The following is a 20,117-nucleotide window of genomic DNA, read 5'->3' as shown; positions in this document are numbered from 1 at the left end:
GCAGCCTTCGCCAAAACGCACTTCACACTGGTACTGGGCTGAGGGAATGGCTCCAACGCACTGCTCTGTGTCCCAGACGCTAATGACGAACAACAGCCCAATGCACCCCAAGGTTTTTTTCCGTGTAATGCAGCACAATTCGGCGGCACAGCGGCACAGCAGGTAGCGCTGCCGTCCCACTGCGCTTGGACTGTGCAACTGAACGTGGGTTTGAATCCACTTTGCATGTTTGCCCTGTGTTTCAGCAGTTTCTCTCTAGGGGCTCTGGTTTCCTCTCACACTCCAAAGATGTGCCGTTCAGGTGAATTGGTGAGTCTACCTTTTGTGTGTGTGTGTGGGGGAAGTTTAGTTTGCCATATGTAACACTATAAGTCATCTTGGTTAAAGATGTACACGCTTGATTAAAGATGCTTAACTTTGTAGTAAAGCATCTGATAAATAAGTAAATACGCCATGAATTACTAAAAATGGCACATTTTTTAAATTAAGAAAAATGTAGACAAAATATGATAAGCAGCTCCCCAACGTGCATTAGCATCCTCCATTGGTTTATGGAACTCAACTATAAGGCAGCCCAGAAGTCATTGCATCAGAACCTTGCTGCAACGGGACTCCGCCACCCCACCTATAACCCCCTAGAAACAAGAATAATGGGGGGGGGGGGATACAACCAGGAGCACCACAGATCACAGCACGACTGTACCCCTCGCCCTGGGCAAAGCTCCGAGGGCGAGGCACAAACTCCCATCCCGAATAGCCTGTACTCCGTAACCATGGTACCACTACACCGGCAGCAAGACCCACCGTGGAGTTCAACAATAAATAAATAAAACAACCTGGAGGACAGCGAGCATCTTTGATGGCACTTCCCCCACCCACTGCCCAGCAAAAATGAGACCAGGTGCATGCGAAACGCGCACGCTCATGCAGGAAGGGAGAGCGACGCACAAGGTTCACCGCTAACAGCGAAGAGGGACGTGAGCCAGCGAGGCATCAAAAGTGACGCTCCCGCGCAGCGTGAGAAAACGTCACTCATCTGATTCAACGTTTCAGTACAAAAACATTACGAGCGAAGAGAAGATGGGAACAGACGGGGCCGAGGAGGAGCACGCGACGTCTCGGTGCCCCCAACGACAAGCGATGCATATTCATGCGACACCGCAACACACGCTAGGAAAAACCGTTAATGTAAATACATTTTCTACCTCGTTTCCCGATCCGTAGCCCAGGGACTCGAGTGGTCGTTTCTTCCTAGGCCCAATAGCTGCGAGCGCAGTCAGATTTGCATCTCTTTGTTGCGTCTGTGCCAGTTCCAACTGCTGCATCTGGTTTTTTTTTTTTTCCAAGAGAAGAAAAACAAAAACAGAATGTTTTAATAAAAAAAAAAATAAATAAATAGATAAATAACGCAGCATGCTTTCTATTGACTAATACACTATATCTGGTGTGAGGAATAATTAATATTCAAATATAGCCAAAAAAAAAAAAAAAAAAATCTACACAGGACACATACAGCAGGACAAACTAGAGAAAAATGTTCATTTCAGTGTGTGCCGTCACAGGTAAACCCCACAGGCTTCGCGACCCATCCAGCACATGACAACACATTCTACTCGTGTCAGATGATCTATAAAACATCAGTACCCACGTCCTGGAGTGATTTTTCAGGTCTTTCGGCAAAAGAAATGGCCTAAAAGTACATACAGCCTCTAGTTAGTGAATGTGAGGAAAGACACACACACACACACACACACACACACACACACACACACACACACACACACACACACACACAGAGTGGGATTTGTGCACAGCTGCACTGACAGCCCAGTTCCAACAACTTTCTTCCACCAAAATAAATGGCATATTTTACACTCCGTTCTCAGTTTTTAAAGCTGGCCCTCGGTTTTGGAAAGGTCTGTAGTGTGGTCATTGCCATGTCCCCGAGAAAAAGAGTGTAGGTGGTTTTATACGCGCAACGGACGGAATAAAGAACAGGGATCTCATTCCAAACACGCAGCTCCTAGATTATTGTTTACGACACTTTCGACTGAATCTGCAGCAAAGAGCAACAGCCGTTTCAGACGTTCCATGTGAATATTTCCAAATGATTTTAAACAAGTATATATATTTTTTTCCCCCTGGCATTAAACCCCACCTTTCTCAAGCTCAGCTCTCACACGGACAGACACACACACACACACACACACACACACACACACACACACACATCCTTAGGTGCTTTCATTTGATTCTATTCCCTGCTTGCTCGAGGGCCTTACTCCAGCTAGCTTCAATATTAGGCTCAATTAAAATAAGCTCCAATTAGTGAAGCCTTTTCTCTCGGGCAAAGAAAGTGAGGAAATGGATATTGGGAAATGTAAAAGTCAGCTACTGTGAGGAGGCAGAAGACGTAAATTAACTTATTTGTTGATTTCTACAGTTGCTACATGGAGACCTCTGGGACTCGCAGCTTAACTAGTCCAAGCTATACAATAAGAAGCCCCAGAGCCAAACCTGAACTGTGCAAAAACAAGGGCTCCATCACAGAGGCGCAAAAAAAAAAAAAAAAAAAAAAAAAAAAAAAAAACTACTGGGCCCAGAAAATTAAAAGCCAGGGGCGCTTTCCATTTACAACTAAATCCCAGCGCCACCTTGAAGCCAAAGAATTATAAGTAGTATCAGATTTACAAAATGAACAATTATCTTGAAAAATTATAGCCTTTTGTAGAAGGCTGAAATACTACTACACCTAAAAAGTGCTATATGTCACTATATACACCATCTATATATCAATTTTATGTGCATGTGTATAAACACACAGAGACACACACACACACACACACACACACACACACACACACACACACACAATGTGCATCTTTGTTTTACCGTTGGCAGTGGCAACAAAAGTGATATTGCCACCCAGTAATATGTTGGCTTGCCCTTGCCTCCGGCTGTCCACGTCCCCCCCAAGGGCAGCAGGAAATTGCCTGCGATAGCGGAGTAAACCTTGACCTGACTTGCGGGGAGACAGAGGAAGGAAAAAAAAAAAAAAAGGAAGGAGGGGAAGAAGAAGAAGAAGAAAAAAAAAAAAAAAAAAAACTACAGGAGCACTATTGGGCAGGCAGACCACCTCTCCCCTCACCTCCTTGGCCTTCTGCTTCAGTCGTAGCAGCTCAGGGTCTTCTCGGTTTGAACGGCTCTGCGGGGGAACAGTAAACGGGAAAAACAGAAATCAGAGTGGGGGGGGAGGGGAGGGGGGGATTATAGTGCAGCACTTATGGGTCATATATAAATTTGAGATTTCAGCATAAATGTGAAGCATATGATGACATCATACAACACAAGCAGGCATGGATGTTCTCAAAGGTGAGTAAAACTTTTGTGTTGAGTATGCCATGCAGCCAGGAATCATTTTCAAAGGAGGTATTGAGACTGAGCACATTTTCAATTTTTAAAATTAGGTTATGTTTCGAGTAAAGGCTCAAAATAAACAGAAGGATCTAAATGAACAATCAAATCCAAGACCATCCAAAAGATGCGAAAAACACTGAAAAATGTTATCCTCACTGTCAGTCTAGCACACCACTGCAGGGTGAGAACTTACATTTGTGCACGTGTTTTTCCATTTCGAAATGTGTGACCCAAAGCCCTGCTGCCGTGATGGAGGCGACAAGAGTCCCGTGTACCTTGGCGATGCGTAGGAGCACTTCCCTCTCCTCCTCCTCTTTCCTGCGCCTTTCCAGCCGGTCCAGCTGCTCCAGGAACCGTAGCTGGGAGCGAGTGTCAGTCGTCTGCCGATAGGTCAGGTCATCCTGCGACCGAGGAGGGGTGGGAAGAGAGAGGGAAGGATTTTAAAAATAAAAATAATAAAATAAAAAAAAAAAAACCTCACTAAGAAACATAAAAAAGTGATGCTGCATAAAACCCAAGAAAAAAGGGAAAACTGTTACTACTGAGAAAAATCGTAACTTTTAAACGCACAGACCCGTCATCCCAGTGTTTCTGAGACCGAGTGCTGAGAAATGCGGTTTGATTAATAATGTTCAACACCCTACACAGAATATGTAGCTTGCGGGTGGGCAAAGTAGTTTTCAGCGTAGCCGCAGGCTTGGTGAATGAGGAGGGAAATTCGCCACGCCATGCGAAAATAGAGAAGCTGCTCAATCAATAATTGAAACAAAACAACCAAAGGGGGGGGGGGGAATTTTTTTGCACACAAATTAAACAATTTGGTTACATTGGAAAATGAGAAAAGTTTATGCAAAAATTGACAACTGTTTTGTCGGGTAAAAATCTGAACTCGATGCACCTCTGAGCTCCGCCTCTAAACTGGATCAACAACTGAAGATGCGTATACCGATTTGACGAATCCTGTCATCGGCACGCACGTTGATCCCAACGCTGACGCCATCTTCGGAAAACGTTGACAGCCAAAACACGACAAGCTCGAGTTCGCCGCACTTTCACAACCAATCGGCCACTTTGGGCGACTGGCAATAGGGTTGCCCACCCATGGAATTCTCGACCGCCTGCTTGAGTCCGAGAAGCGAGGGACGGTTACCTTGTACGATGCGTTTCGATGCTGGGCCACTGCTGTCAGCTTCTCCACCAGCTCCCTTAACCGCTCCTGTGTGGCGTAAGACACAAGGCTCACAACATCCGTGCCGATATCCGCGACGCCGTGCCGCTTACCTGTGGAGAAAACCCATTTTGCGGGGTCACGTAACTCAAAAATCGGAACGTCGCGTACAACAAATCCCTGAAAAGTCATTCAGTGAGGGGTAAAGGGACATTAGAATTTCGTTCTCCCCGTAAAAGTCTCAACTTCAAAAGACCGCAGACATTAAATTCATAAAAGGCTGCCTGCAGCATCAGGAAATAGACAGCGGCTCATTTGGCCTCGGGGAGCACTGTCTGCAGGGTCATTCGCGGGACACCGACAACGGGAACGCCGATCGATGCTCGACACGTGCCGTGACAAGAAGCGGCGACCGGTATCAGCACATCCTATCATTTCAAAAATAATTTAGAGAAACTGGCACTTCCATTTCAAGACCCTTCCCCGAATCTTTTTCGGAATCGGCCACCCTGCTGCGTGTCGAGGGTCGGCAGCATCTCCCCTTCCACTTTCACTCAACTGGCCCATCTCGGTCTCACCGTCGTTTCGGTCAAATTTTACTTACTAAAATCATTTCTGCAGTGAAGGAATTGCCATTATGGCACGCCAAGGTTACAGTACGCAAGAAGAGAGGGGTTCGAAGCCGCGCTACTGCCTGGCTAGACGGCAACCGGAAAGAGACACACCAGGACATCACGCAACACCGAAGGTCAGCACTTCCAATAGTGGCCTGAAATGACCACCGCCCTTGAGAGGCTCGGTTTCCACTTGATGCGTTTCTGGTATTTATGGCCAATTCCCCCCCCCCGATACCACAAGAGCACCCCACGGTGGCCCTTCCTTACGCCCCTAGGAAGACACGCAGCGGAACTCGTCACCGGGAAACCAAACACCGAGGGTAGAGATGAGCGCATCCGCATGCAGACATAGGCATGAGCACCTCACATACGTGGAAGTGGTGTGCCATTAGTGGCTCGGGTCCTCGTGTTTCCCGTCAGCAGGGGATCCCCGACGCGCGCACGCACGCCCCAAACGGCACACGTTACACAAGCGGTCTGGGCTGACAGATACGGAAGGTGCGAGGGAAAGGCCTGATGCAGGAGTTCCGCACGGCTGGAATAAGAGTGACATACACAGCCCGCACCTGATCTCTAAGGGTGGACTTCTTCCTCCTTTGTAGCCGCTTGCAGTTAAATTCCATACCTGAAACACCGGCCAAATCAAATAACGCTCAATCCTCACATAAGGTCGTTTATCCTTTTATTCGTTTCATTTATTCGTGAAACTGCCGGTCGGAAAATTCCTCACGACGGGGTCAAATTACCATTATTTCTTATGGAGGGAATCATTATATCCTGGATTAAAGAAAAAAAATTCCAAAACAAATTCAAATAACTAAATAAAATTTGTTTCATGCACAACAGTAACACCACCAACGTATATCATTCGAAACAAAATGTATCATTTGTACCACTTTTTTTTTTTTTTTATCCTACATTTTCATACATTTATTTCCAATCAATAACTGCTTGGTCAGTGCATGGCTGTGCAGGTCTGCCGTCTGTCCGGGAAACAGCGCGAGATGGCGTACGTGCTCGACGCACGTTTCGGGGGTTACGACATAAAGGACGAAAGACCGCTGCGCATGCGTCTTTCACTCAGCAGCACGGAAAACACAACTTCGGCTGTCATTTTAGATTCACCTTAATCAACGGCTGAGACCGTCAATATGACTGTAAATATGACAAGGCATGCAGTTTGTTTCGTTACGGAACAAGTGTGCATCTGCTTCAAGCAGTATCTGTTTCCATACAGGGCTTTTATTAAAAGAGAACTCCAAACACAATATTCAAACCCTGCTTGTACATGCACAGTCAGAAAATAACCAGATCAACCCCACTGGGGGTGGGGGGGGAGATTAGGTTTAAGACGCCAAGTATCTGTCCCAAAACATCTGATATGAGCAGAGATGCTATTGAACAGAGTAAAATGCCTGAAAGTAAAACGAGGCAGGTAAAAATGCCTCATTTCTGCATAATTAGCCGCCCGCTGTATGGAAACAGATACGGGTGGTCCCCGATTTACGACGGTTCGACTTGCGATTTTTTCGACTTTACGACGGTGAGCTGGCGATGGACATTCAGTAGAAATCATACTTCGAATTCTGAATTTTGATTTTTTTTCCCGGGCGAGCGATATGCGAAGCGACACTCTGTCGCGATGCTGGGCAGCGGCAGGGATTTGCATCTCCCGGTCTGTCACACAGAGGTGTGTATTAGGCGTATTAAATGCATTTTTGACTTATGATATTTTCGACTTATGACGGGTTTCGGAGAAAATAACCCCATCGTAAATCGGGGACCTCCTGTAAATATTAATAAAAAGCAACATATAAAGACAACAGGGATGAGTCGCAAACCAGAAAAACCCAACCTGATCCTCAACCTGACTCGGTCCTACAAGCGCTGTCTACAGAATCGCAAAAAACCTTTTCAATAAATTTTATTCATTTAACTTTTCTCCAAAGCGACGTCCAGTGGATACTATGTAGTGTTATCAGCCCACACACCTAATTTACCGCGATAACTTACACTGCTAGATACACTACTTACACTGGGTCACTCATCCACACAATAGTGGAAAACACTCTCTCTGTCACTCACACATTATAGGGGAACCTGAACAGCATGTCTTTGGACTGTGGGAGGAAACCAGAGCACCCGGAGGAAACCCACACAGACACAGGGAGAACATGCAAACTCTACACAGATATGAACCAGTATGCATCACGTGAATAGCTACATAAAGGTTTATCCACCATCCATTCATTTAAAAAATTATTAAACATTTACATATTGATTGTGCTCTTAAGAGATCATCGGAGAGTGAGTCTGAAAGAGGTGAGTTTTGAGACCCATCCCAAAAAGTAGTGGCAGGGTGTGGGTGTGGGTGTGTGTGTGTTCTTTGAGCAGATTAGAGAAAGTCATGGCAAACTGAAGCATTTCAGAAAACGTTCAACCACTTAAAGGTTTCCTTTTCATCATGTGGGGGGCCGGAATCGATCCCTAGTCAGCGTGCGTGGAGTTTGCAAGTTCTCCCTGCATTTGCGTGACTTTCACCCCCGCGGTCCAAAGACATGTGCATCGGCGACTCTAAACTGCCCCCGGCGCGTGCACGTGTGAGCGAGGGAGTGCCGGCACGCCATCGCTCCGTGACGTACTGGTGTCCCGTCCACAGCGTACCCACCCTGCCTAGCGCCCAGCGCTTCGGGGACCCTGTCTTCACATCAGCAGCTACGGACAGCGAGTGAGCGACCGAACAGCCGAGCAAAACCCACAAAACTGTACAAATAAAACGATGGGCACACAACAGCCCCCCGTTGCATGCAGCTCCTCAGAGGCCTCGCTATCCAAGCTGTCATTTTCTTCCCTAAGCCTGTTAAGCCAACACTTCGGCACAAGCAAAAACATGCTTTTTATTACATGTTTTGCTAAGATTTCTCCTTTCTGCTGATTTAGATTGAGTTTCTCCCAAGCCCCGTAGTGTCTTTCATTTTCCGCACCCCGCGTTCGACAACGTAGCAGGGGGAGAGAGAGACGAGGGGGGGGAAAAAAAAAAAATCCCCATCTCGGCGACTTGCGTTCCCCTGGAGGCCCGCAGCCCTCCGATTTTGTTCATCGCAGCGCAGTGGATTTCTGCCACACTGGCAAGTTTATTCAACATCGCCAGCATTTGCATATTGCTTTACAAGAACATTGCAATTGTTGATGCCACTGATCAAAAGTGTTTTGATTTCCTTTCTGTGTATTAAAAAAACTCTTATCCTCACAGAGCCCTTTCTAGTGTCAATGTAATCAGCTCACTCTTCTTTTAAGGGAGAAACCACAGCTGGTTCAGCAGCACACGCCTGCATCTCAACAGTGCATATATATGTGTGTGTGTGTGTGTGTGTGTGTGTGTGTGTGTGTGTGTGCGCGCTGTATATACACACACATAGAGGACAGACAGAAGGTACAACAGCATCTGCGGGTTGTACGTCCCAAAGCATCACACAGCAGAAACAAGACATAACCTCAAAATGAGTTTAGCAAACGCAAGAGTGCATATTGACGACATTCAAAACTATTGCACGCGCACGCGCACACACACAGTCTGAAACCACTTCTCCCATACAGGGTCACAGCAAACCAGAGCCTAACCCAGCAACAGAGGACAAGAGGCTGGAGGGGACACACACAAGACAGGATTCCAGTCCATCACAAGGCACCCCAAGCAGGACTCGAACCCCAGACCCACTGGAGAGCAAGAGCCGGTCCAACCCACTGCACCACCGCACACCCCTGAAAATTATCACCAAGGTTGCGGATGGATGGATGGATGGATGGATGGATGGATGGAGCTCGGTTAACATCACAGTTAAACAACCCTACCAGTAATCGCACCTGTCCACTAACCAGGCCACTGAGGGTCATTCCCCATCCTATGAACATTTCAGTTCAGCTGCTGGGAAATGGCGACACAGATATTTTAGTATAAAACTGTTGAGAAAACACAGTAAATATTAGAAGAAATACCCGTTTGCACCTGAGCTGCAAAATGAAAAACACATAAAATAATTTGTCATTTCTTTCCGTTGTCCATAATGTCATACGACACAGAACGCTGAGAATATCATATGTTTCAGCTCTGCATTTGCAAAGAAGTGAACATTGCAATGCACGTTAATATTAAGCGTAGGTTGCGCGACTTTGGTTATAGATGTAAACATTTAAGACGTACCGCTGAATGCAGTCCCTAAAGCGAACACTGGCGAACGCGGTCCTCAAAGTGCACCGTCGTCGAGTCCGTATGACGCTGACCGAACACTGTCTTGTACCGTAGACATTTTCTTAAACATTCTCCACGTTTATTTTTTGTGAGAACACAACACCGATTCCCCCACAACTCAAGACACCTGTATAGTTCTCGGGGTTTTTAAACAAAGCTAACCGGACATTGACAAACGCAGAAATACAGACGACTCGTTCGGCAGCGCGGGCTGAAAGATTTCCGTGCGTCATAAAGCTAATTTTACCTTTGCCTTCATTCAGCAGCTCTAAGATTTCAGCAGCTCCTTCTGAACCTGAACCATTTATGGCCCCTTTGGCCAAGGAGACCACCGCTTGGACCGGCGAAAAAATAACACATTTAACATGCATGACGCTGCCATCGTGAACATAAAGAATGGTTACACGCCCTGAGAAACTACAGAATAAATGCTGGATTAATCATTCGCTCGTTGTCACTGACTATAAAGGAAGACGTGGCAGAGATGGACAAGGCCTCCGACCGCTCTTGCCCTTCCCTGTCCCCCTGCCGCCGTGAGCAGGTCTGGGGTATCAACGGCCATCTGCCCCTTGGGGACACCCCATCTCCCCATCCACAGGGGCGACATCGGCAGCAACGGCAAGGCTGGGCTTTATTATCTCTCCAGCGAGGTGAGAATGGAGTGAAACCATGCCATTTGTCGCCCTGCAGGGACAAGGCACGGGCCCCTCCAGTCTGCATAGTACAGCCCCAAGTGTCCCTGCCATCCCGAATCCACCCCTGCGGGTTCACAGCCCGTATCCTCCCTCCCTCACGGAAGCCTGGTCCCTCTTTATCAGTCATCCTACTCAAATATCGCTTAGTCCAGTAGGATTGGCACGGTAGCACAGCAAGTAGTGCTGCTGTCTCCTAGCACATGGCTGGTGCGAGAGAACATGGGTGCGACCCCCCCACTCAGTCTGCGTGGAGTTTGCATGTTCTTCCCGTGTCTGTGTGGGTTTCCTCTGGGTGCTCTGGTTTCCTCCCACAGTCCAAAGACATGCTGTTCAGGTTCCCCCGGAGTGTGTTTCACTGATGCATGGATGAGTGACCCAGCGTAAGTAGTGTATCTAGCAGTGTAATTCACCACGGTGAATAAGTAGGGTGGGCTCATAACACTACATAGAGTTTGTTGGAAGTCACTTTGGAGAAAAGTGTCTGCTAGATAAATAAATGTAGAATCCTACTCAAGGGAGAGGCCCCTTGCTTTGGTTTCTAATCATCCCACCGTATTAAACAGAGTTTACTGTTAACATTTAGCACGGCCACATGCAGAAATAAGTTTCCGCAACTAAAGTCAATTGTGCACAAACAAATTAACGGGCAAAGTAGTATCATGTCAATAAGGGGAAATTTCAAAAAAATAAAGTAAAATGAATAATCGAAGTGACAGAGCAAGACGAAATGGATTTTTTTTTTTTTTTTACTAAAAAGTGACACTGAACCTTAAATATCTAAGATGAAAAATTGTATTTTATGCCAAATGTGTCCAATTATAACTGCAGTATCACGTTATTTGACATAATCTGTCTTTATAGTAGGTACCGTACATATTCAGTGGGTAATGCTGGTACCTCACAACTTCTGAGCTGCTCAGTGGGTCTGAGGTTCAAGTCCAGCTGAGAGTGTGTGGACTTTGCACGTTTCCCCTCTGTGTTCACACCACCAGACACGTATGGAAGAAGGCACCAGCAAATCACTTCTGTTCTTCCCTTGCCTTGGAAACCACCCGAGCGTGCGCCGCGAATCAAGCTCGACTGGATGGCACTTCCACCCACCCACGGTATTTGGCAATAATTTCACGAACGATCTTTCGGGCCGCAGGACACTGCTGGTGTGTCCGGCGCCAGGAGCAGGTAAAAGACAAAACCTATGGGAAAACGACCCAGTACGTGTCAGGGCACACAGAACCCTTGGTTCCACGGAGACACGGTGGTGCCGGGGGACCTGGCGCACAGGAGCCGATAAAGTCGGGAACGACTCTTAGCACTTGGTCCTGGGGAGAGATGGGTGGGGGGGGGGGGGGGGCAGGGAGAACTGAAATGATACACAGCACTTTGCAGGCAGGTGTGTTCATAAAAGTTAAGATGATGTGCCAGGAACATTGTAACCCCCCCCTCCCTCCCAGCCCGCAACCGCAAATAATGGAAATATTTTCTTTTAAAAAAAAAAAAAAAACAATGATGGGAGGGAAGGGGTGAGAAACAGGAGCCGTGGGAATAGGACTGCAGTACGGCCCCCAGGGAGCCACATTGTCCTACAGATGAGCGGCTCGCCCTCGTGCGCTGACATTTAGGTGTGCCGTCACCCCGTGCTGCCGCGTGACGTCCGCAGCCCCGGCGCTCCTTCCTAGGGGCATTGTTTCACGCCTCAAGGCGTGCGGCGGGTTATTCGCTCTTTATTACGTTCAGTAACACACATGGCATCCCGTTTCATTAGACCGCAGTACAGGAACGGAACCCAAACCAAGTCAGCAGCTGCACAATAACACAGTATCAGAGCCCAGACATGCGGTACATGTCAAAATTTGGCTATTGACAGGAGGCGTACAAAAACCCAGCGTTTCATTAGAGGAAAATTGCGAACGGGTACGGCCAGCGGATCCTTCATGGAGTTTTTTTTTTTCTTTAATATTTTGTGTGCGTCTATATTATACATATACTGTCTATTCATTTAGCTTATGCTTTTTTCCTCCCCAAAACCACTTACAATGTTAACGTCTTTACAACTACTTACCCATTTATAGAGATGGGTAATTTTACTAGAGCAATTGAGGGTAAGCACCTTGCTCAAGGGTACTACAGCTAGAGGTGGGGATCGAACCTGTGACCTTTGAGTCCACAGGCAATAGTTCTAACTCCTACACTATGAGCTGTCTGCGTACACACCCGTATACACGCACACTAATTTGGCTGAAGCTTTTCTCCAAATTGATTTACAGCGGTAAGCTCCTTACAATGGTTTACCCATTTATACAGATGAGCACTTCCCTTTTTTTTTTTTTTTTTTTTTTTTTTTGACTGGACCACTTTAGGGTGAGTACCTTGCTCAAGGACACTAGAGCAGTTTCTGAGATTTTCACCCTATGACCTTCATATCCAAAGCTCTAACCCCGATGCTACCTGCTGCCCCCATAATACGCACATAAGTATAAATATAAGAACACTGTATATCAGGCAGCAGACTGTAAACGAATAAATAAAGGACACTTGAAACTAAAGCGGTTCTCTGATAGCGAAGCCTGAGCTTGAAACATTGGCCTCAAAATGTCTGGCTTACATATATTTTTCGCCAAAGACGAAGGGAGGGAGAGAGAAAACCCCTGACACAGTCCACTTAGTGCCCCCCTCCCCCCGACCTCACTCACTCGCACACACACACACACACACACACACACACACACACACACACACACACACACACACACACAGAGCATCAGCAGCAGCATCAGATCCAAGAGTTACTTCAGGTTCATTTAAAGAGAATCCAAGGAAGAGAATCCATGTCGGGTCAGTGTGTTTTTTTCCCCGCCGTTTGCACATTACTTTGACAACATATGCTGCGATAGCGGCTTCTTCAAAGCGAGGGGGCCGAGGCGGCCGAGGCGCCGCTTCTATTCAACACTGCCACCTACTGGAGCCCCGAGTGGCAGAAGCACAGCGGTTGGGGGCGCGCGCTCCGGGGGGTGGATACCTTGAGTATGGTGAACGCGGTGGGAAAATGGCGTACAGCAACGGCAACGTGATAGATCACAGCGGGCGGACATGTAGGTCAGTGTCCAAATTATGCAGTTTCATTATTAAAACAGATTTTGTTTGCATGTCGCAATAATCGCAGATAAAATGTCTGCTGGCGACAAATAAACAACAAATCTGAGCAAAGTGAAAAATAATTAGGCACTAAAGAGTTTATCAGTATGGATAATTTCTTTCCGGCATCTCCACAGCAGAGACATCATTTGAAAAGAAAACATTGCCTCTTTCTCTGAGATACGAGTCGCTGCTGATGGCGTCGTATGTGGCAGAGAAGAGTGGTGGTGCCAGGACACCAATCTATGCCTCAGTGTCTGCAAAAGCAAGGAGATGGTCCTAGATTTCAGGATGAAGTGGGAAGTCGACAGGGCCATCTACATCGGAGGAGATGCTGCGGAGAGGCTCGGCAGCGTTAAATTTCTCGGAGTCATCAACACCAAGGACCTGAACTAAACACAACACCTTTCGGTCACCGCCAAGAAAGCTCATCGACGTGTGAGGAACGTACGAATGTCCTCATCTATGCTCATCGACTTCTAGACAGCGAAATCCAACCTCACTGGCTCCATTGCATCCTGGAACGGCACCCGCTCAGTCCGGGACCGTAAAGCGTGGTATCGTCACCCCAGAGAATCAGTGGAACCCAACTTCCTTCAACACGAGACACACAGTATAGCCTAAAACTCACGTCGCCCAGGAAGGGTCAACGGTGTCACCAAAGACCTCGGCCGTCCCACATGGTCACTTCTCCTGCCTCCCCTCAGGCGGAATGTATAGAACTATCACCACTCGCACCAAAAGATTCAAAGACGACTTCAACAGACCAGCCATAGGGCTTCTCAACGCGTGCACACTTTTTCCTGACAAGTGCACATTGTCTTATATAACACCGATGCATTATATATAACATTTATTTAGTGCCTGCTCTGTCTATTGTGCAAGCCTGTATGTATTGCTACTGCTTGGCTGTCGGCATGTATTACCACGAAAGTGGGAATGTCAACGTGCGTTGTGCGCACACCACGACAAAGCTGAAATTTGAATTGGGAAAGTTAGTAAAGTTGTAAATTAGCAGAGTCTGCAAACAACCGGCAATGTCCTTCCCTATCGGAACACTAACTCTCAGTTGGAGGACAAACTGGAAGCTAGCAGAGCATGCAGCTCTGAAGGGCACAACAGCCCACTGCTGCAATACATACAACAGGTCAGGGTGGAGAGGTGGGGTGGCGTGACGGCGTGACAGGTTCAGCCATTGCCTGTTGTGTGGCAGGTCTGAGGTTTGAGCCCTGCTTGGGGTGCCTTGCGACAGACTGGCGCCCCATCCTGGGTGTGTCCCCTCCCCCTTTGACCTTACACCGTGTTGGCGGGTAAGGCTACGGCTTGCCGTGAACCCCACTCAGGACAAGCGGTCGTTGCCGATGGATGGATGGAAGGTCACAGAGTGCCGAGCAGGGAATCTAGTGCCCCCTACAGGACTGGAAGAGTGCTTGGTAACCCTTGGCCTAAAAAGCAATACTAGAGTTTCATGGACCACCCTGCATCCAAGCTCTCTAGGCCAAACTAAAGATATCCTCAGGTCAGCATCATAGAACATGAGTCAATACTTCAGTTTTACCAGTCCTCGGTGCAAGATGAAACTTTTTAGAAAATGTCCATGATTTCGCAGTTCTCAACATTTATGCAGTTCGATCTTTTACCGCTCCAGGGCACTACAGCAGGAACCCTCCGAAGCCTTGACCTGGCAACCTTCAAAGTTAGTTTTGCAAAATGTACCTTTACTCATCACCTCAAGTTTCATTATGAATTACATATTAATAAACACACGAGCGCGCACACGCAAACGAAGCAGGCTTGCTGGGACTGCAGCAGTTCTCTGGGGGGAGGAAAAAATGCTCTCTTCATTTGGAGAATTTCCTCAGTGATTAATGGCCGACTTGCTACCTTCATTAAAAGAATCTCACTTGCAAAAACAAATAAAATAAAGGTCTCAGAGAGCTAGAATTAAGAGTGGTTCTTCTGAGAGTCTCACCGCTGTCAGTAAGAGCGATCAGCAGAGGCCGCATGGCTTTTATGTCCTTGTCAACGCAAATCATCACTAACCGCTGGCTACTTGTTAAGTCAGAAATCAGATATTCAACCTACAAGCAGAATTTTTACTATCAGTCCTTTTTCTTAAGCAGCTGAAGCTGATTTCCATCTACAGTTTGACATTTTTCACATGTACTTGAAGTGCAGCCCCCGCAATGGGCGAGCCCTTCAGTTTCTCTCGCTCGCACATATGGTCTCCACTTAGTTTTCTGTTGCGCAAAGTTTGACTTTAAAATACTACACTCACTAGCAACTTTACTCGGTAAACCTGGCTACTATTGGGTGGGACCCTCTTTCGTCTCCAGAACAACATGAATTCAGCAACAAGGTGGTGAATACATTCCACAGGGTTCTTGGGCCATACCGACTTGACAGCTTCACGCAGTTCCTGCTGAGTTTTTGGCTGCACGTTCATTCTGCTAACACTGTGCTTCACTTCAAGTGCAACAAGGTGCTCTACTGGCTAGAGAGGTAGGGACTGTGTAGGCCATTGGAGTAAAGGTATTGTCATGTTTCTGAAGCCATCCTGAGATGTATGCTTTGCAACATGGCATATTAGACTGGCAATACCAGTCTGAGGAAAAACTAGAATGGCCATTGAAGGATACACTGGGATAGCAATGATTTTTGTACTTTCTGGTATCCAAACAATGCTCAATTGGTACTGAAAAAACAATGTGTGCCTAGAGAACATTACCCATACCATTATACTGCCACCACCAGTCTGCATCAGCAAGGGGTACCTAATCAAATAGCCAATGAATGCAAACTTAAAAGGTATGATTAAACTGTATCCAGAAAAGTTTCAGCTTAAGAGAAAGCTTGAGTTCTGGGGTTTTCAAATTCAGCGATAGCATCTGTAAGAAAGGAGATTGAAATGGAAGAGGTACCGATCTCCACGATCCGCTTCTGTAAAGCAGCCACTGAGAGGAATGGGTCATCTCTGCAGGACCGCACTATGGTACCCACATGCTCCGAGTTGGTTGCTAGGATGCGAGCGTTCTCCTCGTTGAGGTTCACACCTGCCATGGAGGCCACATCGTTGATGTCATCCTCGTCTCTGAGGAGACAACACGGTCTGATGAAACACGTGATACACCACCAACTACGAAATGCAGTTACAACTGCTTACATGAAACCACAGCAAAGCACGGATTTGACAGAGGCTTAGTGGTGATGTAATACTTTATTGCCTTATTAAATACCAACAGAAACACAGCTGTCATTACCTGAAGGATGCAGATGCAGTGTCCTTGAAGGGGATTTTCTGCACCTGAGGGGGCTGCAGGCTGATAATTCTGGACACCTGAAGAGGTGACTGCTTCACAGCCGCTCCTGTACAGAACAAAACCTATCAGAAAAGAACTCGGGGGATGCAGGAAGAGTGCATGGATAAACTGCCTGCAAAAAGTTATTCTACAAAAGAAAATACACACACACACACACATTTTCGGAATCGCTTGTCCCATATGGGGTCGCGGGGAACCGGAGTCTACCCGGTAACACAGGGCGTAGGGCCGGAGGGGGAGGGGACACACCCAGGACGGGACGCCAGTCCGCCGCAAGGCACCCCAAGCGGGACTCGAACCCCAGACCCACCCAAAAGAAAATACAAGGTTTTTTTTTTTTTTTAAAGAAAAAATTACAGATTTCATTTGATCACCAAAAACTACATGTGGACCTGAGACACAGCATTATGAAGAGACTGTATAAAGTTTCAAGGTTATCTTATCAAAGTACTCCAGCTGTGGGTCACACAGCTGTTTAACCACTGCTTCAAGGTCATGGCGCGGTTGAACAAGGCCCCAGCTCCCAGCACATTGCTCGCCTTGCGTCTTGCGCATGCAGGTGTAAAACGAAGTTGTGTGAGGCCACTTACGGCCAAGGATCGTGACAAGCCTCATAGTTGGACTTGTGCTACTGCACGTGCTGAGGTTCCTCACAGCCGGTCCACTGACCACACAGAGCAAAACAGAGCCCCGAAGAGATGCGCGTGTGCGCCTCCGTGTGTGTGTGCGTGCGTGCGGGCGTCCATGTGCACGCATGTTTGTGTGTCCCACACACACACACACACACACACACACACACACACACACACACACACACACACACACAATATCACTCGCCACGCAGCCCGGAGCGTTGATAATCATTCGCTTGCAGAGAGCGTATCCCTGGGTCTTCCCTACCCCCACAGATGACCTCCAGAAGGGGCATTATTTTCTGCATTAATGACAAGATGCATAAAAGAGATTTGTAGAATACACTTTGTCCCACAGCAGATTGAGCTCGGCGATAGGCAACAAACCTCCCACCAGCAATACTAATAATGAGATGGAAAAAAATTTTCAGATAACACATGTTTCAAAAAGAGGATTATGAAAAGAGATGCTGAAAGTTTAAGTTTTTTTCCCCCTCCTTCTTGCACCAGTTTGCTTTTCATATGCACAAAAAATAAAGTCAGGCCCTCTTCTGAAGTACATTAGAGCAGGCAGAGACTGCTGAAGCATTGCCCCTAATTTAATTAGCTTTTCTTCTCATCGAGAGGCCATCTCATTAAATTAAATACCTAAACGAAGCATCCAAAAAGCACCGACTTATTATTAAACTCCTCCGACTACACGACGTAGACAACGGGTCACCCCTACACAAGGAAACTCAAGATTAGATATCACTCCACTCTAAGGCATGAAATGGGGTGGGAGAGAGCCCCCAAGCATCACCCAAACCCTCCCCGTACAGTTATTTAGCAAGAGAACACCCTGGATAACCACCGCAGAGACTAAGTAATAAACAGGGATGCTCAGTGCAGAACATGGGTCTGTCTCCATAGCGATGGAAAACTTGCTCACTACGGCAGGGGTCCGTTGGGCCCGGAGGTACACCTTCTGTTGCTCACAGTCTTTTGTGAAGCAGAGATTCCACCACTGGTGGATGGAAATCGCCCAATTTCCTCGCTGTGCTTTCTTGGTTGGACTCCATCTAGGTTCACGCATACCTGTGGGATGTGAAGTCGTCTGCAGCGCTGTCACCAGCTGCTTTGGTGCGGCTTTGCTCTGCGCAGACGCCGGCACGGCAGACTGCTTTATCACAACTCCTCTAGGCTGCTGGATCACCTGCGAACAGTCACAAACATTTTTGAACAACGAGGTGCGTAAAAACATTTATGCAAAGCACTATGGCGGTTCAGACGGTGGCAGCGTACCGGCATCCACCACCCAGTGTACCACGTTTCACACACGCCTTGAAGTCAGCGTCTGTACACCTACAGTCTTCTATGAACGGGCAAGTTACCTGGTTTCAGTTTTGGGTTCAGTAACATACAAGACTGACAAAACTATCCAACTCTCCTTAAGAATTATACAGGATGTCGTGAGGAAGTTGGAAATAAAGACACTCAAAGGTAGTGGGTGTGTTATTGCTGAAAATCAGACACAGCTTCAGCAAACTGTACAGTAATGTCAGCAGAAACAAAAAATTATATTGTGCCTATTTCGAAGGCCATAGGGTAGCATAGTGGCCCAGCTGGTGCCGTAAAGCTCCTGGGTGTGCACTTGAACACGGGTCCGAATCTGGTGGGTTCGCTCTAGCTGCTCTGGTTTCCTCCCACAGTGCATAGACATGCATTTCAGGCAAACTGGAGACTAATTTGCCCATAGTGAGCGAGTGTTACGTTGTTCTGGTGTACAGATGGACGAACGACTGTAGGGAGTTTACTGCAATGTACCCAACACTAAGTCACCTTGGATAAAGGCATCATCAAACACCATTCAGTTATCATGGTACAAGCATGTGCTAAATGGGAGAAAAAAAAACCGTGGAATTCAAATGGTTAATGCATCATTAAAATTTTTACAAGAACAATATCCATAAAAGGGAATTGTGACAGTTTTGGTTTGGTGTCTTTGGGGTACGGGGGGGCCTGGAGGCTGCACATGTTCATATTTGGTTTGAAACTGTCTAAATACTGTAATGGTTAGAGAACGGTGCCACATCCATCAAAAAGATTCATGTGAGGACACTCACTCAAGAGCTCCTGATGAACACAGCTTTAGAGAACAAGACGGATGCTATTCATCTTCACCATGTTCAAGAGGTTACAGCTTTTTAAAAAAAAAAAAAAAAAAAGGCCGGCCGACCCTAACAAAAGTGCTGAACCGGTTGCACTCTTGTCACGGCAGCCGGTGCGTCCGTCCGTCAGTCACTCAGGAAATCCTACCTCGAGGACTGCGCTCCGAAAGGAAGGCTTCACATCCCTCATTGTGTCTTTGCGAGGAGCCCGGGGAGCCGCGGGCAGCGCCAATGCTCCACACGGCCACTTTTCAAAGGGCTCCAGATTAAAGTCATTGAAGTTTCCAGCGGGTTTGAAGCCGGGACCCCGTTAAGAATCGCACCCCAGGCCACAATTGTGTCTTTGAGAACTCTGAACAGCAGACGATAAGCAAGTTCGCAGTAGCAGAAAAAGGGGGGGGGGGGGGGGAGGGAAGGAGGAGGGGGGGAAAAAAAAAAAAAAAAAAAAAAAAAAAAAACCCTCTCACTGGACTGCCATTAATAGTTTTGTTGGCTTGATTTAATTATAATTCCGCGCTACCCAGACGAGTCACTAAACGTAAACATTTAGCGTGGCGATAAGCGAGTCATTCGGCAAAGGACAATGCCTTCACGCATGACTCGCTCTGTAGAGACGACAGTCCTGCCTTCACTGTTTTTGACAGATCTACAAATCTCTGATGTCAATATTTATTCCAGCCAATTTTCCTGGAGGGAAACTGAAGTATTAGTGCCAATATGGCAGTGTCATAAAAATC

General features: G+C 47.0%; 1 protein-coding gene across 1 annotated transcript in view; it reads right to left on the bottom strand.

Moving 5' to 3' along the window:
- LOC108931651 (transcription initiation factor TFIID subunit 4-like) overlaps positions 1 to 20,117 on the bottom strand; it is a 35,930-nt gene that overhangs the window by 6,247 nt on the left and 9,566 nt on the right. The window contains exons 8-14 of the mRNA XM_029246172.1: positions 18,308 to 18,425; positions 16,539 to 16,644; positions 16,200 to 16,369; positions 4,568 to 4,698; positions 3,693 to 3,818; positions 3,149 to 3,205; positions 1,206 to 1,325 (exon numbers count right to left, since the gene is read on the bottom strand). Of these exons, the coding sequence (XP_029102005.1) occupies positions 1,206 to 1,325; positions 3,149 to 3,205; positions 3,693 to 3,818; positions 4,568 to 4,698; positions 16,200 to 16,369; positions 16,539 to 16,644; positions 18,308 to 18,425 (828 nt within the window). The remainder of the gene's footprint in view (positions 1 to 1,205; positions 1,326 to 3,148; positions 3,206 to 3,692; positions 3,819 to 4,567; positions 4,699 to 16,199; positions 16,370 to 16,538; positions 16,645 to 18,307; positions 18,426 to 20,117) is intronic.

This window comes from Scleropages formosus, chromosome 19 (genome assembly GCF_900964775.1).
Source record: "Scleropages formosus chromosome 19, fSclFor1.1, whole genome shotgun sequence".
Classification (NCBI taxonomy): domain Eukaryota; kingdom Metazoa; phylum Chordata; class Actinopteri; order Osteoglossiformes; family Osteoglossidae; genus Scleropages; species Scleropages formosus.
The sequence above is the reverse complement of the archived record's forward strand: the minus strand, read 5'-3'. Positions and strand labels throughout refer to the sequence as shown.